The sequence below is a fragment of the Triturus cristatus genome, chromosome 5_1 (genome assembly GCF_964204655.1).
Source record: "Triturus cristatus chromosome 5_1, aTriCri1.1, whole genome shotgun sequence".
Classification (NCBI taxonomy): Eukaryota; Metazoa; Chordata; class Amphibia; order Caudata; family Salamandridae; genus Triturus; species Triturus cristatus.
The window spans coordinates 317,780,495-317,808,165 of record NC_140587.1 but is presented as its reverse complement, the minus strand read 5'-3'; the positions used below and the strand labels follow the sequence as shown (position 1 = coordinate 317,808,165).

The 27,671-nt window shown below is 47.5% G+C and overlaps 1 protein-coding gene across 2 annotated transcripts in view; it reads right to left on the bottom strand.

The window, feature by feature from the left end:
- TAF2 (TATA-box binding protein associated factor 2) overlaps nt 1-27,671 on the bottom strand; it is a 948,796-nt gene that overhangs the window by 42,450 nt on the left and 878,675 nt on the right. The window contains exons 25-26 of one of the 2 annotated variants that reach the window (XM_085605048.1): nt 25,093-25,198; nt 13,199-13,357 (exon numbers count right to left, since the gene is read on the bottom strand). In XM_085605048.1, coding sequence (XP_085461174.1) covers nt 13,199-13,357; nt 25,093-25,198 — 265 coding nt within the window. The remainder of the gene's footprint in view (nt 1-13,198; nt 13,358-25,092; nt 25,199-27,671) is intronic. The other variant, XM_085605049.1, reaches the window with a different exon arrangement.

The following is a 27,671-nucleotide window of genomic DNA, read 5'->3' as shown; positions in this document are numbered from 1 at the left end:
CCATGTGCTTAATGGCACTCCGTACTTCTCCCAGCCTGATGTCCTGCCCTAGCAGCTCCGCTTGTTCCTCCTCTAGCCGGGGCAGTTGTATACCCGCCAAAAACATCTCCAGTGCATCACAGGGCCCCCCGCGCGACTCATATACAACCCATCATAATATTCTAGGATCAGGTCGTTAATCCCTCTTTGGGTATAGACCGGAAGACCCAGCGGAGAGTTCAGCGCCAGTATAGGTGTGCCCCGGGGTGTCGGATTAGCTAGCCAAGCTAGCAGCGTTCTTGGTTTGTCGCGTTCTGCGTGCGCCCGTGCCAGATAGGCCCTATAATCATGGCAACGCAGCTTCTCCATTTGACTCGCCACCACCTCCCTTGCCCCCACTAATTTATCCTGCACTTCCGGGTGCTCAGGTCGTTCTTTCTCCGCCCCTCGCAACCGGGTTTCTGCCGCTTCGACCTCCCGGAGCAACGTCTTCCTCACACACGCATGTTTGGCAATACACACTCCCCTCACCACCACCTTAAAAGCATCCCATTCTATCGCTAATCCAGATGCTGTTCCCTCGATCTCAGCAAAATATTGCTCAATGCTCGTCTCTATATCCCCACGGAAAACAGCATCCTCTAGCGTCTCCGGTCGTAGGCGCCACATCGGGATTGCAGGCCTCTCCTGAACACACCTAATCGTTAGAAGTAGTGGATTGTGATCCGATATTGTTCTAGCTAAGTACTCACTGCTGAGCACCTTTGCATGCACAATATAGCATCAATGCGCACATGCAGGTCATGCAATGCCGAGAAGAAAGAATAGTCACGATCCTCAAGATGTTGCATTCGCCAGGTATCTACCAATGCCCATCTATCCTGCCATTCTCTTCTTGCCTTAGATATTCTATGTACCGGGGCCTCCGGCAATGGGGGATGTGACCTATCTATATCAACATCAACTATGGAGTTGAAATCTGCTCCCAATATCACAGGGCTAGTCAAATAGGGCGCCAGCTTCCCTGACAGGAGGGTAAAAAAAGGCCATCTGGTCCTCATTAGGGGCGTATATACTACATAGTGTTACATCTAAGCCATTCAGTCTCCCCCCCACCACTATGAACCGTCCTTCTGGGTCAGCAAACTGGCGACTCATCTGGAAGGGCAATCCCGCCCGAATCCATATCAGAGCACCCCTAGCAAACGCTGAGTACATTGTACAATAGACCTGCCCCCGGCACCTTGGCTGTAACGCGCTGCTCTCCGCTCTATCAATGTGGGTCTCCCCCAGGAAGGCTATATCGACCCCCCTCCGTACAAGATAGGCGTGCACCTTGTGGCGCTTCCGCATCGTGTGCATCCCTCTAACATTCCACGTCAGGCACTTAACATCAAGTAGGGTCCCCATAGTGGTCCTCTACTTCCTGGTACCTCTGCATCCTCACTATTGACACACCGGTAGCCCCTATAACCCCAAACCACTCACACAACCTTCCCCAACCCCCTCCCCCCCCCAGAACAGGTCCTAACAAAACAGCACCCATCCAAATTCTCCACTAAACTACTTCTTCGGTAGCAACCGGGGAACTCTAACTACAATAACAGGTGAGTGCCCAGGGGCCAGATGCCTCTGAATCAAAATTATACTACCGCCTCACACCATACCCCATTCCCTGTTACACCACAGCTCCTGCTGCAGTTCTCCGAATTCTCCATGGTCGAGGGGGGCGTAGCATTCCTTTGGTGGCCTCCCGGCTTCGACCAGCTTCTCCCCGTCCCACCTTGTAGGACTCCAGCCTATCCCATGCTTCCTCAGGGGTGCTGAAGAAAAAGGTTTTACCGTCCAGGGCCACTCAATCGTTCCGGAAACATCAAGGAGTACTGCAAACCTTCCGTGCGAAGTGCTTTCTTGACCTCCAAGGAGGAGGACCGCTGTCGCTGCACATCAAAGGTATAGTCGGGAAACAGCATCACATTACTGTTATCCACCTTGAACGGGCCTACGATGCACGCTCTATTCAACAGCAGATCTTTGTCTTTGTAATGAAGCAAGCGTGCCTCCACAGGTCTGGGTGGCCTCCCAGGGTTCAGCGGACGCGCCGGCACCCTATGTGCTCTTTTCCAAAGTGAAGAAAGGGGACAGTCCCTCCGGGGCCACTTCGGACTTCAACCAGGCCTCCAAAAACGTCGGCCATGTCGGCCCCTTCCACTCCTTCAGGCAGTCCAACCACCCGTATGATGTTCCTCCTATTCCTCCCTTCAGCCTCCTCAGCTCTCTTTTACAGGGTTTGCAAGCGATGATGCACGTCCTCCATCTGTGCCTCAAGCGCCTTGTTTGCTGGATCCAGTACATCCAGAGTGGCCTCAGTTTGCTTCACTCGGTCCGCTAATTTTGTATGATCCGCACGGAGAAGGCCCAGCCCTACTGACACTTGCGCTATGTCCTGTTGAAGGGCACTTCTAGTATTTGCAATGGCCTAGAGCATCATTTCTACTTGCTGCTGCGCCATCCCCTCAGGTCGTGATTCCAACACCTCCGTCCTCTGAGCATCCGTCACCTCCTCTTCCTGCTCTGGGGGCTCACCCCCTTGCTTGCCCCGCGGCTTCCCCATGGTCGCCCGTTCCCCAGGCACAGTGACCACTGTGCCTCGCTACCAGCTCTCCAACAGTTTCCAGCTCCCACCAGTAATAGCGCCCATGGTTACTCACTGCATGGCGTCTGCCCCCCGCCTCTCAGTAGAAGCTCAACATCCCACGGTCCCCAATGCTCTCAGGGCACTCTTCCAGGTTCCTTCCGCCAGCCTCGACTCCATCCAGCGCGGTGCCCAACCAGTCACCTGGTCCTCCTGGTGGGCCCACCTCCAGGCACTCCCCTCAAAACTACGTGTAGGAGCAGTGGTTGCAACCATCCATGCTGCATGCGCAATACTCCTGGCGCAGAGCACCCAACACGTCCGCCACCTCACCTGGTTGTATATAGTGGTCCAGGACCCCCAATCTCCGTGCCCTGGCCAGAACCCGCAGCGAGCAGCCTCCGTTCCTTGTCCTGGCGCCGCACTGGGAGGGGGTCCCCACGGACCGGCAATCAGATGCTGATCCCTCGAAGCCGCCAGTGGTAGAAGTCGCTCCCACCACGCCAACGCCGGCCGGCAGATCCAGTGCAAGCTCCAGACAACCCACCTTCTGCCTGAAAGTGTCCACTCCAGCCACTTTACCACCTTCTCCCGCCACTTCAGTAGAGACCTGGACAGTTCCTCCAGCCCTGATCCCCCGATGGTGGGCTCCTGCGTGATTCGCCAAAGTAATGTTCTGACACTCAGAAGCCAAGGCCGCAGGGGTCTTCCCCCCTGCAATCCAACCAACAACACAGTCGAGGACTACCCTGGCAGGCACCCGATCCTCGGCGCGGCTCTTCTGATGCCCAAAATGGCGGCTGCGCAGGGACCGCAAACAACCGTGCCCCGCTCAGCCTGCAGTCTCAGGCGGGGGAAATCCAATTCAATAAGCCCCCAGTCAGTCCCTGCGGTGCACCGGGGCCTCCGCAATGACACCCTCTCTCGCGTAGATGCCCTCCCGGGCACCCCGCACGTCACTGGGAGGCGAGGGCCAGAAAGGGGGGGAGGAGGGAAAAGGCTCCGCTTTTCTTTACGGCCGCCGCTGCCTCGGCACCACCTCTGCTGCATCAGTCCTGCACCTCGCCAGCAGTCCCCAACGCTCAGCAGGCGGCACCCGCTCCGCCGACGCACCGAGCCTCCGCCTCTCTTCCTGCAGCTCCGTTCGGTTCGGCCGGACCCGGCGCCATTTTGAGCGACCAGAGTCCCGCTGCAAATTTGTCCCCGGTCCTCGGCTGCGAAGTCGCTCCCGCCAGCAAGGGACACCAGGATCCCCAGGAGTGCATGCCCCGCCAGCAGGTGACTTTTTGGCCGAAAACACCGCCCCCAGACAGGATAACTGAAGGGGTTGGCCCGGAGCTCTCAGCTCACGCTGCCAGCCACATCGGCTCCGTAGCCATGCCCCCAAGGCAACCTACTTAAGGCTATTTTCACGCTTAGGGCGTAGGCAAAGTTTTGGGTCACACTATCCCATGCCGGTGACAGGCCACCTAGTTCTTTAAGAAATGGTTATGCTGCCCAAATTGCTTTATTATTTTGTTAATCTACCGGTACTTATTACAAGCAATGTTTTTAAAGCTCTTGATTCCCTCTTACTCAACCTAATTTGGGGCCCAGGTAGATGGAGGTTTAGCCTTCAAAAATTACAACTACCTATCGAGGGTGGCGGACTGGCAGCCTCTGACTTTCGGTCTTAATGTTTTGCAGCCAAATTGCAATGGCTCTCCCCCTGGCTTGGGGGATACATTTACAGGAAATCGGCTAAACGCAGTCTACGTTGTGCACTGGTCACTTACATAAACTGCTGCTGCCAGGAGTTGCACATTCCCCCGCACTTCCTCTACTTCTACGTAACGCCCTACTGTATTGGAAGGCTGCGGTCCGTACCACACAAAAACACTATGTCTTATGCTGCGAATGTGCCTCTGTACAGAAAGCCTACCCCACTGGGCAGACTCACGTTGGCGAGATTGGCACTGTGGGAGGCGGTGGGGGTTACCATAGTTGGTGATCTCTTTGAAGAGGGCCTGCTTTTGTGCCATCTGGACTTTCTACAGCTCCATGGGCTTCCCAGGACTCTCTTCATTACATACACAAACATTATATGCTATGGCCACATACAATGGTCACCGGCGGTCTCCAAGCACGCCACACAGGCAGTTGTTCAAGCAGTACACGATATGAGAACTGGTACACACTTAGTCAAATGGCTTTATATGGGCTTGCGCTCCCACTTGCACGTTTCACTTATTCCACGGTTGACTCAGTGGGAAACAGACCATGGCCGCATACTCCATGACAAGGAAATGAGTTTCTTTGTTTGAAAATCCAAGTTTAATACACCACAACACGTTGTTCAAGTTCACTCAGTATTCACCTTCACTGTTGCACAGGGCATATCTGACACCCTCCAATATTACACAAGATCTTGCCTACACCCCCATCCTTGTGCCTGTGCTGTGGCACTGACGAAGCAAAGTTATTACATATGTTGTGGTCATGCCCCATACAGCTCCCTTATTGGGAGGAAGTTAGAGAATCCCTTGAGTCTCTTACAAGATGAATACACTAGACACAGTGGAGCACTGTATATAAGGACTGTACCCTAGACCCAAATCATTAAAGACAAACATGGTTTGTGGACTTGGCGTTTCTTCTGGCCAAGCGGCAGATCACACACCGCAGGATGTCTTCTACAGTGCACCTGATGGCTAGTTGGTGGGATGAGATCTGGAGATGGGACTCTGCTGAAAGCGCACCGCTACGCAGGGAAGAATATCGAGTGCTGTGCAAACAGCCTGTAGCCATGAAATGGAATGCAGTGCTGGAGCTCTTTAGGGCTCAAGCAGAAGACATTGACTGATGGGCTGCTGTGGATTGGTGGCTGCCCAGATCCGATCTCCCACTCCTAGCGTTTCCACCATATTTCCCATGCCCAACAACATTGACAAGTTGTATATTTGCCTTGACTATTCCAACACAATGACCTCCACCACTCTAACTGCTAATAATTGTGTAACTACTTCATGACCACTGTTCCCAGTAAGGTGACGTGCGCGCACCTCTGTTCGCTGGAGAGCGCGCAGTGCTGTGTGTGCGGCGCGCACACACAGAACAACCCACAAGAGCGTTTGTGCCGCTGCTTTTAACAGGCGGGCGTCGCGAAAAATGGCAATTCCTGGTTGCAGAGGAAGATGCCACAGTATAGAGGACATGAGGGAGCTGCAGGTAAGTGCGTCTCCTGCGGCTTGTTGGATTATAGAGGGCACGCATTCACCAGCAATTGGCTCTTGCAGCATTCTTTTGTTTCTAGAGCATGGCTGCGGGCAGATTATGTGCTTATGTTGAAGTATTCATGTTAATTGCAGTGCCCATCGCGAGCTACAATTAACATGAAAACTTTCACAAAAGCACACAATCTGTCCCGCAGTGCGCTTTAGTAACAAACGAAATGCAGAAAGTCTACAAACACAGCGTGTGCTTTGAGAATCACCTGAAAGCAAACACCGTGTTTGTAGTCTTGCTGCTTTTCTTTTCTTAATAAAGCTGGGCGATTGTGTGCATTTATTAAAGTTTACATGATAATTACAGCTCATGACTGGTGCTGCGATAAACTTTAACAAAGGCACACAATCACCCTGCAGCCCAACTCTAATAAGAATAGAAATGCAGCAACATAGCTGCCAAGGTTTCATATTGCTATGTAGGATGTTTTTATAATTTTAGTGTACAGTGTACAAATTACCGGGAAATTTTGAATTGACATATTCTTCCCTTTCTCGCTCATCATCCAGGTACACAGTATTATGTGCATCAAAAGATATATACCCAGGCTCTATCACAAATATGAAATGGGGTGATCCAATCTGACTGAAGACTTATAAAGCTCTCAGCTGGATACATACAGTGTACTGTACCAAAAGATAAATCAGAGATATGTGGCAAGTTTATGTGGATGTTATTGATTCATGTTTGTAATTTTACACCTTTACAGTGTAATTATGAGCAGGGCTTTAAGTGGGATGACAAAACTGTGGGGGGTGGGTCTCTAAAAGGGGCTTGGCCAACCAAATTAAGGGTGTGGACTAAACTCTATCAAGGCATTTTGTATAGACTGGAAAAATGCATGAAGTAATACGTCAGCTTACCATTTTAGAAGTCCCCTGCTGTACACCACTGAGTAGATGACAACATTAGTGAGTCCTCTCTGGGTGAGAGCTCTTGGGGGCTCAGGGAGAGGTGACGGTGGTCGATCTGACTTTGCAATGAATGCCTATAGGGCAGTATAATCACAGATTGCACCATCAGGTCCCACGTGGTGCTACTATCATCCTTTCAAAAGTAGTCCTGAGGTTTCTCTGCATTGACAGTATATGTTCCTGTGCACTTGCCCCCTGGCCTTTGAGGTGATGTTAAAAATTAAAATAGATTATTTTGCTCAAAGTGCAAATTCAGAATCATGTCTGACCTTTACACCAAATTAAAATGTTAACAAGAGGCTGGTATTTGTCTCTCGTAAAGATTCGATAATTTTGGGATAATAAATAGGTGTGTTGCAATCTGCGTAAAGCACTTTAATACTAAAGAGGGAATATTGTGTGTTCTGTCATTGTAATGACCGATACAAATGACGATTAGGTGTTATGCACAGACTTATTCCATCAATGACTGACTATACATTAATTAGGAATACTTTTTTGGGGAGTATTTTGTTACCACTTCATACCACTATACAATTCAAGTCATACAACCTGACCCCTGTGCACTGTTGCCTGAGAGCTGTTGCTATACAGACTTTCCAACATACAGATTCAATAATTATAATAAACCCACAATGTGTGATATGACAAACTTCCACAAAGATTCAAAACATAGGCAAATGTCCTTAATGCATGTACACATTTAATCTGTTCCAATCACAGATTGACATATTGCGCAGAGTTCCATTACATCCAAAAAATTGTTTATTTCAAGAAAACCGCCCAATGCATTTCAGGCCCCCATTGGCCCTTCTTCAGGGGATAATCTGTAAACAATGTAAATGAATATGGTCTTAGAATACAATGTAATGTGCAGGGTAAGCTTACATTTCACGCGGTTTATTATAATTATTCAATCTGTATGTTGGAAAGTCTATATAGCAACAGCTCTCAGGCAACAGAGCACAGCAGTCAATTTGTATGACTTGAATTGTGTAGTTTATATTTTTCGACACGTCCAGACAGTGTGTCTAACCCTTTAGCACGCCACCTTTAATTTTTTGAAATACATTTCAACAAGTTACTCGTTAAAAAACAGGAGTGCTCCTTCACATCATTATTATTATAATTTGACAACTTCATACCACTCATCCCACAAGCCTGGCCCATGGGCAGGTCATGAAGTGTGAAGTAAACTGAACAAACATATCAGGAGTTTTACAAACTCGCTGCAGGCTTCAAGCGATTGAATGTGTGTCTTTACCACAGCGCTGCAAAGGCACCGGCATGCAGTGAGTAGCCACTGTGTACCTCCTTATGAAGCAGCTGTCTGTAATCCTCCTTTGTGAATTTGTCGTGTCTCCCCTACTTTGCACCAGGCTTTCAGTTCAGCAGTTCCACCACCTTCCGGCCGATCAGGGCGCTGAAGCTGTGCCAATTCCTCCTCCTCGTGAAGCTCCTGATGCAACGATTGAGAAGTCTGGACGACACCAAATGGGGCTCCCAGGTCCAAATGTAGTCCATTAGGACCCGGGAGGGGTCCTATAAGTAACGGCCTAGATGCTCAACTTTCTGTACAAGACCACTTAGCGAGTGTGACAGCAGGGTCCTGTCAAGCCTGCTACACATATTGTGAGAAGAGGAGTGAAAGGTGTTTTGTCGGTCTCTGGAGTGAAACACTCTCCATAGATCTACACAGTCCAACTGCACTCGTCGTACCAGATTTAGTGTGGAATCTAGGGGGTGAGCGATCTAGCTCTCCATCTAGGATGCGGTTAAAATCGCCCACCCAGATTAGGGTGCCAGCTGTAGACAGTGCCAACACATCCAGCACCTTTTAAAAGAACGCCTTGTCATCCAGTTTGGTGCGTGGACATTAAGGAGAGATCCATCCATCCATCTTGTCAGCAATAGATATCAGACCTCAATATCAGCATGGGTTTCCTGAAATCTAAAGGGAATTCCCGGAACTTCTTTCAGAGCTTCTTCACCTCTGCGGCCATTAAATGGGTATCTTGGAGGAGTGCAATCCCCGCCTACTACCGACTAACGTACATATGAACCCTATACCTCTTGGCTTTGTCTAGTTATACAGTCTTCTCACATTCCAGGACACTAATTGCGTTTTCCCAACCACATAGCTACAGTGAACCTGTCCCCCTCTCTCTGGAAGGCTGGAGGCACTTGGCCCCCATGATCCAGTGTTCCCTGTCCCCCCAGATCGTCTTCCATGCACCCAGGTGTTCTGCTCATTCCCTGCACGCCTGTCTCGTCAAATATGTACCCAACCCACCCTCACCTCTCCTGGTAAACACCTCCAAAAACATGTGCGTGCTTTTTACCCATAAGCAGTGCCACAATTTGATCTACCTTAAACTCTCCCTTCCTCTAGTGACATGCTCCATTTCCCCCTGAATCAACCCTGAACTAGCTGGCAGAACCCACTACCAGCTGAAACCAATAAGAAAAAATAACAAAATGTGAGAGCTACCCAGGTGCTGTTGCTCTAGTCTTGGGCTAAAAAAGCCCTGACCAGACCGTGAAAAGCAGGTGATCCTGGAAATCACACCAAAGAGCTCAGTATCGCACCTGTTGGTTACTAAACGTTCACAGGTGCAGCAACAATAGATAGGAGGACAACAGAAACAAGATATAGATGGGGGTAGGTAGAGCACCGACAACAAAGATGATGCATGTTATGTCCCCCCACTCCAGTTGTGTACCCTCATCTTCTAATACCCGCTGCATTATACTCCTCTTTTTGATCAGTATGCAGTCTCTCTCGCGCCAGCAGGCTCGCCCCCCCACACCTGAACAGTCCCCTTCCCAACAGTCATGTCTTCTTGCCTGCCAGGTGGGCAGACCACAGCTCAACATTACCCCTCTTGGTACCAAGCAGTATCAGCCATCAATCAATGGGGGGGGACAGGGAAGAGACCCCCAAGGGTCTGTCCTCAACCTCCATTTTCTACTCTCTGGTGTGGCAGGCTGTGTAGATTCTCTCTGCTCTTATCCATCTGTTCCCACCTAGGTCTCCATCTATTCCCACACCTCCTCGAGTCATTCCAAAAAGTGGGCCCGTCCCCCGTGCAGCATCTTGAGCTAGGCAGGGTATAGTATTATATATTTCACATGAGACTGCACAGCTTCTGATTTACTGACAGGTAGGATCAACGTTGTTCCTGCACTCTGTGTGCATAGTCCAGAAAAATCCTAATAGTTTGGACCCCAAATCGGGATCTCCATGATTGCGGGCCCACTTAAGCAAATCATCACGGTCAGTGTAGTTAATTAGCTTCACAATAATTGCACTTGGGCGCCCCCAGAGGGGATGCAGGACCAGTGCTCGGTGGGCTCTCTTGATGACAAAAAAGGGCAACTATAGATCCGGATCCATAACTGCTTTAATGTCTCCAAGAAAGCTTTGGGCTTATCCCCCTCCTGTCACTCTAGGAAACTCAGAAATCAGAGGGTACACCTCGGCCCTCAGCGTGCTCTACTCTGGCATCCTGGAATTGCGCCTTTCCTGACAGCACGCGGACTGTAGTCTGTAGGTCGCGCACCTCCTTAGTCAGGCGCTCCACTTTTTTTTCTTTCTCTAGGCAGCAGTCTGAAACTTTCCGCAAGTCTGCTCAGAGCATGTTCATCTCGAGAGTTCACTTTTTGCTCCAGTGTCTGCTTTGATCGTTCAATAGCAGCCAAAATCTGGGTGCCAGCAGGTTGCAGCTGAGTCGGGGGCGGCTGTTCCTTCTCCTGCCGGGCCGTGCCCTTAGGTGCTCCCGAAAATCTGTCCATGCGGGTCTGCTACGTCTGCTTGGCGCTCCGATCACACCCCATCTTATTGCACACTCCCTTTCACCAGTCCAGCTTCAGCTCTCCTCGAGGGCAAAAAAGCCCAATGTCTAGCACAACCTCCCTGATGACACAGAAGCTTCCACCTCAGGACACCAGGGAGGAACGTACCTGTGCTCGTATGTCGCGATATGTCCAGTAAGGCCTGCATTGCTCCATATCGGGCTGAAGCCACTCTTCCACTCTAGACTGGTGTCAGCATACAGATCTCAGGGCGACAGCTCAAAAACATCAGCTCCCAGTTGTCTCTGCACAGTGGTTCCCACTCCCTGTCTACTTCACCAGCCATAGACTGTCACTAGAAAAGAAGGCCACTAATCAGGTGAGAGTCTCAATCAGCCTGCTTCTCTGTTTACAGCTAGCAGCTGCTTCACCCCGTTTACTCCTCATTGTAGGAGCTGGCTGCTCCTCGCCACCTGCACTGCAGCTCCACCCGCATCCAATGCAGTTTCAGTCCCTGCGGGCTTGGGTCCAAGGCACTCCCATCGGCTTCCACCGTCAGGGGATACCAGTAGGCCGCTCTCCCGCTCACCTGCCCGCAAAGTTGCAGCACAAATCCACAGCGTCAGGAGCCTACGGTCACTCCCCGCTGGCTGCCATCTTGAGGGAGCATGGGGCGTGTCACCTCTAGTGTCACAGAATTACTTGGCACTGGACCCAGCTGGGTAGGCACTCCACACTACAATTACTTTATGGGCCATACCAGGCTCATCAAGAGGGCAGGAGGGGAGCTCCACACAGCTCGACAGTCCACAGTGGGCAGCCTGGAGCCTGGGCCACCTGCATCTCCAGGGCCGGACTGGAAACGCGAAGCAGCCCTGGCAATGTTTTCTGACCAGCCCCTAGTGAAGCACTGCCTGGTCCTGGGAGGCTGGAAATTATTGCTTGCTGCTTTTGTTACTGTGGGCCGATATTGCAGCGCTACTGCAAAACCGGCCCCCAGTAGCAAAACCGGCCTCCACCGCTGCAAAACTGGCCCCCACCCTTCCAGCCTTCCGGGGAAATGCCCGATGCCTGTTACGGGCAGTCCGGCCCTGTCCATCTCACTATCAGCCAACATCTTGTTTTTTAACTCGGGCCCAGCTCTCCACTTAAAGCGCCCATCGGAACCACAGCATCCCATGCCGTCGTCTTTTGGGCACTTCTCCAGCTTCTTTAGGGCTCTTCCAACCTCCACGGGCCTTCAACCTACAGAGCGGGAACAGGATGTTAACGGATTACAGAGGGGGGCGGGGGGGGGGGGGGGGAAAGAGGGGGGGGGGTCTGTGGAGCTTTCATCTAAAGCGTGTGTTCAGTCATGTTGCCTGGCCAAGCCCCTGTCTTTGTTGTTAATAGCAGGCTACATCCCTTTAGTGAATGTGCTGTGCCAATCTGTTTGAACTGATTTTGCTTTGATCAAACCGGAAGATAGATTATTTGGCAATGAAAAATGTAATAGTTGAAACATATAGTCAAAGAAAGACAAGAACATTGTAGTTGTTGCAGGTGCTGTATGGATCAATTCCACCAACTGTTGGTCTCTGGAGGTAGGGAAGATTTAATATGGAAAGGTTCCATCATCTTTGATGGGGGTGAATATTAAATTATAATATTGTCAAAGTTATTTATTTGGTGTCATGCAGTCACCACACAAGTGGACACTTGTCTCTCAGTTTCAGTTGACGAGTATCTTTTAAATCAGAAATCCAAGGGATAAAAAAAACTGGCTGATATTGCCTACAGTGTCAAGAAATGTAAATGTGTATAGAGCCATCAGTGAGAAGATTTTGAGGTTGGCTGCACAAGATTTTGTGAGGTTTTACCTTATACTTATTGAAAGAATATATTCCTAACAGCAAACAGTATAATGTCTTGCTGGTTGAAGAGCTCTTCAATACAACTCTGTCTATGCTGAATAAACAAATTATTCTTTTTGAGCAAATTAATCTATTTTAGTGGTAGAATAAGCACATCCCCAATCAGAAGGAAAGAACACAGCATTATGAATGAGAAGGAATGGTAAGCGTAGGCATTTGAGCCTATAGCTCCTCACTTCACAACAGAAGGGGAAAAGACCACACGCTCTTCTTATTTTCTCAGCCATGATATCTGGTCTCTGCAACCTAATGTTAATAGTAATAAATGAAAATCTAAAAATTTAGCAGTATCCCGGGATATCCCTGTAGAAGCAGAAAATAGTACTGAGAGTATTATGAGCAAGTGCCAGAGGACAGAAGCATATTAGCAGCTTTAGGACTGGAAACCAAAAAGATCACTCCTTATGACTTTGAGAAGCTATTGAAGTGAAACGTACTTCTGAATGTTGCAGAATCCTCTGCCTGCAGCCCGGAGATTATTCAAACAGCATGAAACTAATTTATAACCCAACATGTAACAAATCATTTGTGAAGCTGGGAGTGGGAGCATTATTATTATTTTTTTTTTAATCACATCCTGTTTTCTCAGCTCAACCTGGCAGACTAGTTATAGGTCTCCTGGAGCAGAATTAAAAAGAGAAATAATTCGGACTTGTATAAATTACTGATATTACATATTCAACTTCTCTTACTCTTACCACGTTCACCATGCGGTGTAGACTTTCCAATCCTGTTTAGAAGGTTCATGTAAGCAGTTTCTGATGCACCTTGAATTTGACATGAAAGTAAAGGCAGATCTCGGCTTAGCAGTTTCTTTTGGAAATCTGAAGACGGGAGGGTGGAGCTATCCCGTTGGTCTAGATAAGTTAGGGCAAATAAAAAGAGATACTGTTTTTCATGTGTGAAACCTGAATGTACATGATTTCAGGGGCTGAAATGCGTTTTCCAGACTTGCTTAAAAATAAATAGTGAACCTGTAAGATGTATTATTTTTCATGTTTTATCATTCATTTGATTACAAGATAGAATACATACTACACAAATGCAGAGGTAGCAGCTATGTGGAACAGCTATGTTGACAATGTATTTTGGACTGCCAGAAAGTAATTAATGAGGGCAAAGAAAAGGACATACATAAGACTATACTTTTGTCATGTATTTATTGCAGTACAATATGCACATTTACAAATCACCACAGACTTGTTTTTGATACTAGCCAGGTGCCTTTAAGCTACTTAACTCATTTTCAAACAGTTCAAAATTATATTTTTTCATTATGAGGTTTGCTCTTTCCACACCTTACTTATATAAGATGTTGGTTCTTCTCAGTAACTGCCCATCATGTACGCTAAAATTAAGCCAATAGCTGCAGCTCTAACAAAGACAAGGGTGGAATTTGAATCAAACAATACTCTCATTTGCCTACTAAAATTTTGAATGATCTCCCTCTGACACTAAACGGGCTGGGGAAACATGGTAAAGTAAGTAAGGTAGCTGAAGTTCTGACTAGTGCTGCGACTGTGATTGACGTTTACCCACCAACTCACTGATCAGAAACGTTATAAAGGGAAGTAATTGGAGAAGAAAGCATTTTGTGATTTTTAACAAAGAAGAAACTATTATTTTAGTTCAGTCAGCCCTTACACACATTGGCATGCTTGGGTTTGACTTGAATGAAAGTATCCATATTAATGGGCCTTCATAAAACATCTTGCCATGCTCAAGATGGGCCATTACATTTGAATTAGCAGAATGGTCCATCTGCAACTCGACCTGTTGGATTCCTCTGGGAGTCCACAACTGCTTGGCAGTGGCATTTTGTCTGGTATCAGTGGAAGCCTGAGAAGAATGCAAAACCAGACTGCAGTAGACACTCATGGAAGTTGTTTCCCTTCTGCCCTACGCCTGTGTGAGTATAGATGAAACGAGTCAATTGCCTGATGCTCATTGCCGGATTAGTGGAAATCAAGTCTACAAAAACAGCAACTGCGTATTTCCAGATAATATTGTTCAGTACTGCATAGAAAAAAGTTGCTGGCCCTTCCCAAAGAAGGGAATTTCCATGTGCAAAAGTAAAACCATGGATAAAGTCATCAATACCATTGCAAGGCCTGGCACCAACCACTGGCCTTGAAAAGACACCTTCAAATGTTTACAGTTTTTAATGTACGAGTTACTTACCTTCGGTAACGATGTATCTGGTAGAGACGTTGTCTAGCCGCAGATTCCTTAACTTAGAATATCCCCAGGCGTCAGGCTGGATCCGGAAAAAACTTTGCAGCAGCACCTCTGCGCGCCGGGGGACGGCGCCACACGACCCCATCCTGACGTCGTCCACGTACGTGACGTCAGCGAGGTCATATAAGTCCCTCCCGGCGCGCTGACGTCAGGTTTCTTCGGAGAAACTTTTCCGCGACACAACGCGGAGCCAGCAATAAAAAAAACAGTGAAAGTATGAGAACAGTGTGCGATGGATGAAATCCGTGAATAAATAAAGAGGATGGTGCAAGACACCATTGTAAAAGACAGAATTAGACACTACCTACATATAGGTGAAAAAGCTGTGAGAAAGAACCTCGCAAGCTAAGTGAAGACCCTCCCCTAGTACAACAAGGGGAGAACATCTCAACAGGCAGAAAAGACTGTTAGTACCATGCAGAATAACAGACAAAAATAGACTGTTACTACCATGTAGAAATGTGCCGTTCAGCAAGAACGGAGCACAGAGAAACGACAGTCCACCGCAGGAATGAAAAGTCTGGCACTGCCCCTATAGGAACGGAGGTCCGAAACAGAGGCGAACAGAGCTGCTAAGAAGACTACCCTAGAGGAGCCCAGAACCCTGAGCCAACAGAGAAGGCGGAAAGACAGAAGGCAAAGAAGAAAATGAAGAGGAATCTCCTGGTGAAGGACAATCGAAAAAGCCTCATTTTACAGATAAGAAACCCTTGAGAGGGAGCCAACGGAATTATTGTGACAGAAACCCCTGAGAGGGAGTCAGTTTTATTATGGCAAATATCAAAGGAACGCAACAATGTGAGCACCCATGAGAGAAAAAACAATGCCAACTGTAACCGGGGGGCCAGCAGAGAACCCCAGTTGGCAAGGTCCTCGCAGAACGGGGAGGCTAGGTGGGCGTTAAGGAATCTGCGGCTAGACAACGTCTCTACCAGATACATCGTTACTGATGGTAAATAACTCGTACATTTGATAGAGACATCTTGCCGCAGATTCCTTAACTTAGAATAGATACCACAGCCATACCCCAAAGGGGAAGTGGGTCTGTGACAGAACAACAGAAAACGCCAAGCATCCGATCCGGCAACAGTGTGACAGAGAAAGGGGGGGGGGGGGGAGGCCGTGGCGGAACAGTCATGCAGCAAGCCAAACAGCTCGGAAGAGCAGAAATAACGGATTGACAGATATCCTAAAAACGCCAGAATGGCGCTACATCATACAAGTATAAAAAATGACAGGTAGAACGGCACGAGCCATATACCAAAGCAAAGATGAGAGAGAGAGAGAGTAAGCAGGACCACTCTCCGCTTAATGGCGCACGATGAGGACACCGACCCAAGCTCGAAAAGAACCAGAAGAAATGCAACCAGAGCCTAAAAGACTAGCCTATAGAAGGAAGGCTGAAGAAGTCTATGCCAAGAGCCCAAAGGGAAGAGCTTAGAACCTGAGCAATGAATTTGGAACAGCCGGCAGGACAATAAACCCCCCAGGAGCACACCCAATCCCAAAAAGGGAAAATAGGGGTGAATAGCATCAATTTTAAAACCCGCTGAAGCAGGTAGAAACTCGCAGCAGGCAAAACGGCCACAGAGACCTTAAAGTGGCTTACACAAGAAACATAAGAGTGCCCAACTGGGCAGTATGAAGCCACAGTGATAAACAACCCACAATATAGACTTGCAGGCAGTAGTATATCCGAAGGATGTGGCCAAAAACACCATGGTAAAGAATCGTGGAAAAAGCCTCAGAATCAGTGAAAAAACCTAGAGAAAAGACACGTACAGTGTCGAACACCAAAAAGAGAGCATTTGTCGAATTGGGAAATCACCCCAGGAAGCGGAAGCAAGGAGGAACCTATGGGCTGCCTGCAACACCCAGAAAAGCTCCCTCACACATGGAGATATCGGTCTTTAGCTTGCAGCCTTGAAAAGAGCTGGTGACGTAGGAAAAGGAAGACCAAGGCAACCGGCACGCATACATAAATGTATAACATATAAATATGTGGAAACAGTAAGGAGAGGTAGGAGCCGCTTTTGAAGAGGAGATTAAGCAACCTCCCAAGGAGGTGGACAGGCAGGATGACCATGGCGTAAGAGGATGGCACCAGGGAAAAATATAGAGCACCGTACAATGGACCACCAAGCGACGCATGGAGCCCACAGGATCTCCAGGCCCAGGTGAAATAAGCAAAGCTATATAATAGCATACAAGTACCCCACATAGAGTATGCATACCCCAAACAACAGGGAACACCTCTTAGGGCAATAAGCTAAAAGAGCACAGTAACTAACTGAACCCGTAAACATGAGTTCCGAGCCGTATGATATTACTGAGCTGAGCAGCGGCTCAATACCACAGTCAGAGGACCAGACACAGCAAGCCAACAGGCAGCTCAAAGCAAAACGCATCCAAGGGATGCCAATAAAAGGGTAATCACCCTTAACCATAGAAAAAGAGACATAAGGCCACCGCCCATGTTAAACACAGAGCGCATCTAAATGATGCGAAATGAAAAAGTACCACCACGGAAGATAGGCCTAAGAAGACCTAAGTGGGAGGACGAAAGCCCGCAAGGAGCCGGTGAACCGCCGACTCGGCGTGAGCATCAAAGAGCAAAACCCCATCAAACGGTAAGTCAACCAGTCGCTCCCGGATATTTTCAGCAAAGACACTATCGCGCAACCAAGCGTGACGCCGTAAGGCAAAAGAGCTCGCCATAGCACGGCCCAAAGAATCTGCAGTATCTAAGGCTGAGCAGATTGTGAATTCGGCAAAGTCGCGGCCATCCCGGAGGAGGCGAAGGAGATCAACCCGAGCACCTTCAGAAGTGGCTGAAAGAAAAGACTCTGCAGAGTCCCATAGGGCCGAGGTAGCCCGCACAAAAACACACATTGTATTTAAGGACTGTAGGGCCGCACTAGTGGAGGCAAAGATGTTCCTGCCCCATGACTCTAGCCATCTGGACTCCCGAGAGGGAGGAAGCGTTAGAGGGGGCAGGGAGGGAAAAGCAGTCTGCAACACAAATCCTTGCCCATCAGTGTGTACAAAAAGACAAACAGGATCATGCAGAGCCGGACGATGGTGGTACAAAATTGAACGAGCCACCGGGTCACCTGAAGCCGGCCGGACCCAGGTACCTAAAAGGGTATCATAAAGGGAAGCCTCAAAGGGTAGAAGTGGCTCCACATTCCCGGACCCCCGATGAAGGACCTCCAGCAAGGGGTCGACAGACAAGGGGGCAGAAGGGGGTTGCATGCTTAAAATGTGGATGGCTAATGAGGCCACCCTCAAGAAAGCCGCACCGGCCTCTGTAGCCCTCCGTGGAGGAGACAACAATTCATCAGTGGGGGAGGGTTGTAAGCTGACCCTCCCCAGACAGTGAGGGTGAGACCAAAGTTCCACGGAAGGTAACCCCATTGAAGAATGAGGATCCTGACGTGGCTCTTGGGGAGGTGAAGAGCCTGCCGGATCTGGGAGCTCCTGAGGAAGCTCAACAAATCCCAAGGGGTGCACTGGCAGTACATCCGGTGACACTGGGTGAGAGGACGGCGCCGAACTCCCTCCCGAGGCCTCTGGAGAAGAGTCCATAATTCGGCGCCGACACAGCGCCGAAGCGACGCGCGTCGGCACCTACCCCGCGTCTTCATAGGCCGGCTCGGCTGCATCCGGCGTCGACTCTAATAAGCTCCCCTTCCGCGAAAGGAGCAGACGCCGGAGATGGCGAGGCAAGCTTTTGACGCCGCCCCGGCGCAGACTCCACCTTATCCATGCTAGGCTCCGACTTCGGGGAAAGGAGCGGAGACAGAGCCGAGGAGGCGACCCTCTGGCGCTGGTGTGGCACCGACCTCGGCTCCGGATAGGCGACAACCTGACCCGTAGCCCAGGGTGTGCTCAAAGCAGGGCTATGAGAACCAGCATCCACCTGCGGCGCCACAGGGAGCCCAGCGGGGCTAGGCGGCGCGGCAGAGGCGCCGTGGGTCATAGAGGAGGACCCAAGCGGGCCGCGCCCTAACGACTCTACGTGGACCGTAGAGGGGGACCCAACCGGGCCGCGCCCTACCGGCACCACATCTCCAACATCCCTGGGAGGCAGCAGCTCAATTGGCGCCGGGGGCGAACCCACAGGTGAGTCCGTCGGAGATCCCATAAGAAGCGGAGGCCCCAAGGATGCCCCAGGAACGGGAGAGGGCCCAAGGGGAGGCCTGCAGAGCTGCAACATATGCCTCCATTTGGGCCAGAGGAAAGGGCGGGTAGGGCGACTGCCGGGAGCGCACGTCCGGAATGTTCCGTGAACAAGAGCTCCTGACAACAGAAGAAGAAGGGGAGGTCGAAGACCTCGGCCACAAGCACCTGGACTTACCCAGTGGCGAACGGCGGCCTCGGACCCCAGAGGCCGAACGACGGCGGGACTGGACATGGATAGCCGTGCCGAGAGAAGCTTCATACGGTGTTCGTGCCAAGACTTGGGCTTCAGGTGTTGGCACGCCTCGCAGTCCGTGGAGTCATGGTGCTCGCCCAGACACCACATACAAATAAGATGCGGGTCCGTCGCGGACATCTGTCGTGAACAGGAATTACAAGTTTTAAAGCCCAAGGCATCGCACACTGTACCCCGACGCGAAGTGTCGACAAGGCCTGAGAACAGGCCAGAGGAACCGCTCACTCCGGATCCGTGTTACACGCGGAAAAGAGGGGAACTGACGTCAGCGTGTCAGGAGGGACTTATATGACCTCACTGACGTCACGTACGTGGACGACGTCAGGACGGGGTCATGTGGCGCCGTCTCCCGGCACGCAGAGGTGCTGTCGCAAAGTTTTTTCCGGATCCAGCCTGACGCCTGGGGATATTCTAAGTTAAGGAATCTGCGGCTAGATGTCTCTATCAGATATTTTCTTCAATGTAGATAATTCAACATAATGCCCTGTCCATCCACCTCAATCAAGATGACGCCCTGGGACCCTCCATGCTGGTGAAAAATATTGTCTATAATACAAAGGTAACAATCTTCACAGGGGCATGTCTCCAAGCTCTATCAGCCGCATGCACTTACGAGTCAGATCCCAGTTGAATTTTGTCAAGCTGAAAAGATCCATTGCGAGACTGTTGCGAGTCACTTTTCTCCATTAGGTAACAGCAGTTTTGTCAAAATTCCATCGACTTGCTAAATCCATTTCTTCTAGCTTTAGTTTATCATAGAATATTTTGTGATGTCATTTTTTTATTTAATATACTCAGTTTGTCCTACATTTGTAATTTATCAAATGTATTGTTTATTTGAATAGCTGATCTTTACACCCACAGTATCTCTTGACCTTTGACTTCGCTGCTAAGAGGCGACACAAGGACATTTATACAGTACTTCAGATTATCATGGTATATAAATGTTTTTTGGTCTGTACTCCTCTTTGAGCTTGGCTAGTCAATTTGGTACACTTGCCAAAAGGTGGCCTAAAATACTAACAGGTAAATGCAAGTATTTCATTGGGCACTTTCGCTGAAATAGAGCAATGAGACAATTCATATCTGAGAAAAATGTTCCTGAACTGTCAAGTGTTGAAAAGCTAAAGATCTTAACATGGCTGCAACTTACACATAGTGACGAGGTGAACGAAACTCATCTCCACCCACTGTACTTCTTGCCATACCCATAATTAAAGAATTGTTGGTTGTAAAGGAGTAAAATATGCATGCACACACAATGCAAGAAAAGCGAGGACGCTTTAGTAGATACTTCAATATATCAAAATGCATATTGGACCAGTTCACCAAGAATAAGCATGTGTTTGATACCAAGAACATTTACATGGAAGTTGCCTATAAGAGTTTAGTGGACATAACAATTGCCTTGCTAAAAACTGATCGCTAAAGCTTTAAAAAACCTTATATTTGAGAACTGTAGTTTTGAGTATTATATGACTATTATTGGCTGAAACTAAGAAATAAATTAATTTTTGATTATTATTATTAAATTAAATTTATAAGGCGCATAGCTACCTGGAGGTTTCCCGGCACACTGACGGTATGCAGATAGAACAGAAGAGCTGTTTTACTGGCTGAAAAAAACAGGTCTTCAGAGTCTTACGGAAACTTTTATGGCAGATTTCGTGGCGGAGTGGGGCAGGTAGTGAATTCCACAGCACAGGGGCCAGGTACGAGAAAGAGCGTCCGCCCATGTGGGAGAGCTTGAATCTGGGAACTGTGAAGTTGCCTTGGGAAGCGGAGCGAAGATGGCGGGCGGGAGATAAAGCTGGGCTAGGGAGCAAAGGTAATGTGGTGCTGTGTCCAGCTTGATCTTGTACATGTAACACAAGGCCTTGAATTGTGTACGTTGCTCAATCCGGAGCCAATGGAGATCCCGCAAAGTGCCTGAAATGGAGGATGTTTTAGGTATCTGGCAGAGTAGCTGAGCTGCGGAATTCTGTACCACCTGCAGCTTGTGTATTAATTCTTTATAGGCTCCTAGATATAGGATGTTGCCGTAATCAAGCCTAGGTGTGATTAGGGCCTGGATGACAGTTTTTTGGGTGGATTCAGGCAGCATCCATAATATCTTGCGGAGCCATTTGAGAATAGTGAAGCACGTGGACGTGGTCTTGGCTACTTGCTGTTTCATGGTCAGCTGATCGTTAATCACTATGCCCAAATTGCGAGCGGTTTGAACAGGTTTAGGGAGTGCACCCATTTCAGGTGGCCAGTGGCGTGGACCCCAAAGATTTTTATCTTTCCCCATGATCAAAACTTCCGTCTTGCCACCGTTTAGCTTTAACCAGTTAGTATGCATCCAGTTGGCGATTTTAAGCAATCCTAGCTGTAGGGATGAGACGCTGGATTTGTCATTGGCGGATAAAGAAAAAAGAAGCTGGGTGTCATCAGCATAGGAGAAGATTGACAGCCCAGCCTCTTCCGCGATGGTAGCTAAGGGGCTGACGTAAAGATTAAAAAGCATGGGACTGAGTGTCGATCCCTGAGGCACTCAGTGGGGAAGAGTGTAGGTCTTTGAGCAGGCCAAAGGGGAGAAGACCTGAAAAGTCCTGTTGGTGAGAAAATTTTTGATCCACTCTAATGCTGATCCAACAATTCCCAGAGACTGGAGTGCTTTAAGGAGGGTGGGATGGGATACCGTATCAAAGGCGGCACTCAGATCAAGAAGAATGAGTGCCACCGTTTCCCCTTTATCCAGAAGCCTGCGTATTGTTTCAGTGACTCCTAGGAGAGTGGACTCTGTGGAGTAGCCGGCTCTAAAGCCAGATTGGGACTCATGTAAGATGTTATTGGATTCCACGAACCGAGTGAGCTGTTGATTTACGTGTTTTTCCAGGACTTTTGAGAGAGGAGGGAGATTGGGCGGAAGTTGGAGGGCTCCGCAGGATCTGCATTTGGTTTCTTCAAGAGAGGAAGGACCATTGCGTGCTTCCATTCTGCCGGAAGAATGGTTTCCCTAAGTGAGGCATTAAGTAGCTCCATGATGATTTCTAATGAGGGGGGGCTGAGCTTTTGAAGAATATTGACTGGCAGTGGGTCATTAGGAGAGCCTGTTTTAAGACTATTTAGGATTGTGCTGAAGGACAGGGGATTTAAAGGTTACCAATTAGTTCTTTCCCTGGTGGATACCGGAACTGCTGGCCCCGCTGGGCTGTTACATTGAGGCGTGTCCGAAGTATTTTTTAGGTGCTGTTTTGGTGTGGGAGTCGAAGACTCAAGTTCAGCATAGATCTTTTCTACTTTCTTAACAAAGTATTTAGCCACAATTTCACAATGTGCTTCATCGAGTGGTGGGGGTGCCGGTTGAGAGTTAGCTCCTGAGAGATCCCCAACTAGTTTAAACAGGACTTTAGCATTATTTTGTGCTGATGTGATAGTTTTGTTCACATATTCCGCACGCGCTATTTTGCACAGGGCATTATATTCTCTCTTTGCAGTTTTATAGAACTGTTTGGATTCTAAGGCATAGTCCTTACTCCAGCGTCTTTCTAAAGCCTTGCATTTAGTTTTTTCGCTTTTTAGATTTCAGTGAACCAAGGGGCAGGTGGCAATGTTTGATGACCACAATTTTGAGTATTTTGGGACTACGAATGTAGTTTATAACTGTTACAAACTTGGACAATATCATTTTGTTTATAAATATACTACACAGTGGAAAATCTGTAAATGTTGTACATGTTCTTAACACGCAAGTAGAAGTTTCTTCTAAAGTGATCAGTACTATTAGAGTATATCCTAGCTGCTGGTTAGTTGTTCCTGCACAGATAAGGAAAAGGAGCAGGAAAAGGTGGATGTAAAAGCAAACAACAAGATTACTTGCCTCTGTATGCCAATTACATTTGCGACTATAACATGATCCCTTGACTTAAAAAGGCTTCAAAACACTCAAACACCTAATTCTCCAAACATTGACAGTATGCAAGAAAATTGCCCAATATGCTGGGGACCATTTTCAAATAAGATAACAAGAACATAGCAATTGGTATGAGTCAGCATTTACAAAGAAAATATGATCTGTAGTAACACGCACTGCGAGCTATAACTCAGAATTACTAAGAGATCATATTTTGTAAGGCCCACTCCTTTTAAATGGTTTAAAATATGTCAGAAACCAGCAAGGATTGTATGATTCTGATGTTCTTTTGTACTGCAGTTTTATGTAATTGTAAATGCTTGTTAGCTCATCGTATGATGTTTTAAGAACCCTAGGCTAGCCGCCTATGGACCAACTTAAGAAGATGTGCATTTCTAAACATAATTTTCTTGAAACACAGGCTTTCTGAAGTCTACATTTCTATATCATTGCACAGTTGGGTTGTGCTATCAAAGATGGATTTCCATTTCTAGCAGTAGAGCCAGAAGGAATGAATAAAACATTTTCAATGAGCACACAGGCCTCTTTAGGAATGTGTATTGAGAGTAGAGAGGACAAGCTAGTTGACCAACTTTCTATAGTGACATAAATGTTGTAAAGAAGATGCACTGAGGCAAGGGCCGCCAATCAAAAATCTTCAGAAATAGTAAGATAAGTACTCTTTCTGTTTTTTCAATGCACCACTCTGTGTGGACTGTTGTCCTTGTCGAATTTTCTTTAGGAGTGTAGGCAGCTGCGAATTCTACTAAAAGAGAGATACTTTGTGGACAACTGATTGAAGGAGGTAGTAATCTAACAGCGGTTCCACGATTCTCAATTGCTAGTTAATATAGCCACGTTGCCTACATTGGTAGATTGTGTGGCCTTGTTGTACAGAAAGGGGTTATAATTCAAACCAGGCCCTTAACTCAGTGAGTGTGTGTATCTCAGTTATATGTTCGCATTAATGAGGAGGACTTTTTTTCTATTAAGTTTCAGTGATATGGTGTTGAATTAATTGGAACCTTTGTGGCAAGGATGTGTTACCTTGTTATGTTTTTTCTTTTTGAAAATTTCTCAAGATGTGGGCTTACTCCTAGCTTGAGTGCCTCCAGAATGAACATGACAGTGTTATACTACATGCTTATGCATAGAGGGACAACAATTTACAAAAATGCAAAATGATATTCAGTATGCAGAACCCACAGCCTGCGGTCAGGAATGGGCTCCTAAAAATTATTGTGGTTGGTAAGCGCAGGGTAGAGAATTGGCCCCGAAAATTCCAGTGCTTGGAAAGCCTGTATTACCTATAAATAAATTTTTGCATCCAAGTATTCCTTGTCCAGAAAAAATAGAACTCCTTCTAAAACCTCTGCTGGAAATAGTGCCCAAAGTACAAGTATATAAAGATTCTCTGTTTAGAACATTACTTCTAGACTCTTCGCTGTGAGGAGTACACATTTAATATGTTATCTGGGAAATAGAATCATATTATAAAGCACACCTCACTTGATCTCTTGTGTGCTTTATACAACATAGAATATATTCACACTTAATTTCCTTAAAAAAAATGATAGGGATTTTAAATGGAGGAGTGTCGCTGAAAGGTAAATATGACATCATTTTTGCCATCCCCTAGACATTTTAGAACTCAAGAATAACATGTAAAAACGTACAAAGATTACAAATCATAGGTGAAATTAAAAAAACATGTGTAATGGATCACAAGATGAAACAAGCAGTGTGTTGAGTTTGCATAACACATTACAAGCATTTCCCTTTGTATTATATAGCAGTATAGGTTTATCAGAAATGTTTAACATTGGATACAATGCCACAAACTAACATTCAGCAATTGTTGAACAATGTGCTATATTGCTTCTTCTTTATAATAGCCTCCTGTACTTCTCTATGCTACCCTGTTGCTAGTTTGCATCGATAAACAAGACATTTAATTTACAAAATACATATTGGCTTGTCTGGCTATCAAAGATAAATGACTACCTAAGGGTACTTACCTGGGGTCTGCGGTCTTTCTGGAATATTCAGATGATGGTAGATAAAAGCTTGACTGTCATGAACAGTATCCATATCAATCTCCTCTTCTTCTTGAGAGTTTGAAAACTAAGAAACACAAGTTAGAACAGTGAATTTGTAAATTTAAAAAACAGACTATCGCCGACAGACTTCACTTTCTATTCCGAATGAGATTATTTTTCAGCAAAAATGGGCAAAACTGAAAAAAATCTCCCAGAATTTCTCTGCAAAAAAAGCAATGTAAGAGAAGGAAAACACTGCCACCTTCAACAGATCTTGTGGAGAATTGAGTCAGTGTACTGATGAACAGAGGGGGGGGAAATACAACCGTAGTACAACTAAAGCACTTAAGTTATCTGAAAGGCGATTTCTTGAATGATTGAATAAGCACACAGCTAACAAACATGGCTTGTTTAGGTCATGTTCAGGATGACAACATTTTGTCTTGCTCAGCCAATGCAACAAAATGTGAGAGGCATCAAGAGCTCTGCTTTGTGTCCCTTTGCATTATGAATGAGGAAAAACAAAGGATTTCACCAAAAACATAAAAAGATAGCCATGCTTTAAATATGTATCAGGGCCACATGTATCTATAGGGAGGAATTGTTGAAGTGTTCCACAGAACAGACTTTGCCAATAATCAGCTTGTACTATGTTTTACCAGGCAAACCAAATGCCTTTTTAAAGTTCTGACGAGTTAGTGATCAGGGAAATGACAATACATTTTAGGGGCGAGCAGGAAAGATGAGTGGTTAAATGATGAAATAACAAGTTAAGTAATTAGAAACAAGTTTAGATATTTGGTATTTCTTTGCAGGTGGTGGGATGAATGGAGGATGGGGTGGTTTCCAACCAAACAGAACCAAAGAGATGCAGTTCTTTTAGTTACAGGTGAGAGAGCTACAGAGGCTCTCATGTCAATAGCCAACATGATAAGATATTGAGAGCGTAGCAGGAACTTCTGGCACAACTCTATATGACCGAAAGACGCAAGATATCTTTTTATTTTCATATTTTAAAAAGGTTATGGACTGGTTCCCTATTAACCCAGAAGAACAAGTTACTTACCTTCGGTAACGACGTATCTGTAAGAAACATTAGTTAGTTAGATTCCTCACCTTAGAATATCCCCAGGCGTCAGGCTGGATCCGGAAAGATTTTTCATCAGCAATACCCCTTGCGCGTCGCTAGGTGTCGTCTGCGGCTCAGCGTCCGTCGTCGTGCGGTGGAATGACGTCCGAGTACTTAGACGCCGCCCTCGCGCGCTGACGTCAGTTCTTGTACATAGCTTTCCGCGCCAGGAACGCAGAGCCATGCAAGAGACCGACACTAGTGCCAAAACATCTAGGGCCCTGAAAAGGATAGCCTTAACCCTAGATGTCAGTTCGCAGAACGGGGAGGATGGGTGGGTCGGTGAGGAATCTAACTAACTAATGTTTCTTACAGATACATCGTTACCGAAGGTAAGTAACTTGTTCGTCTGAAAGAAACACGTTAGTTAGATTCCTCACCTTAGAATAGATACCCCAGCAATACCAACCCCGGTGGTGGGTCTGCGAACCAACATCATACCAGAAAGTCCTGGAGAACAGAACGGCCAAAGAAGCCGTCTCTCCGGACTTGGCTGTCCAGGCAATAGTGCTTGGCAAACGTGTGCAGTGAAGCCCACGTCGCCGCCTGACAGATGTCCCGCAAGGGAACTCCCCGGCCCAGGGCAGTAGTAGCCGCTGTGGCCCGGGTGGAATGGGCCCTCAAACCAACAGGAGGGTCCTTTTTTGCCAAGGAGTAACAAATTTTAATAAACAACACGACCCACCGCGAGATGGTCCGTTTGTGTACCGCTTTCCCCTTCTTAGCTCCTACGTAGCCAACAAACAGTTGGTCGTCCACCCGGAACTGTTTGGTGCGGTCCAAATAAAAGGACAGCGCCCGTTTTGGGTCCAGACGGTGGAGCCTCTCTTCCTCTTTTGAAGGAGGCGGAAAGAAGGTGGGCAACGTGACAGATTGCCCGAGATGAAATGGGGTCACCACTTTCGGTAGGAAAGAAGGACGAGGCCGGAGGACAACCTTGTCCGGATGAACAGAAATAAAGGGAGGCTTAGATGACAGAGCCTGGAGCTCCCTCACCCGTCTAGCCGAGGTGATAGCTACCAGGAAAGCAGTCTTTAGGGTCAGAAGATGAATGGGACAATTGTGAAGAGGCTCAAAAGGAGCGCACATCAGAAAGGTCAGAACAAGATTCAAGTCCCACTGAGGCATTACGAAGGGGACAGGAGGGAACATGTGTGTAATGCCTTTGAGAAAACGTGAAACAACAGGGGACTTGAAGAGAGAACGCTAATCAGGAAGCCGTAAGAAGGCAGAGATAGCAGCAAGATAACCTTTCAAGGTGCCCAGAGCAGAGCCCTGCTGGGCCAAAGAAAGAAGAAAGAGTAGAACCTCAGAAAGAGGGGCGGAAAGGGGGTCCACAGCCTTTGCTGTGCACCATGCCACAAATTTGTTCTACCGGCAGGCGTATACACTGTCTTTGTGGAGGGACGCCTGGCTGCCAGAATGACAT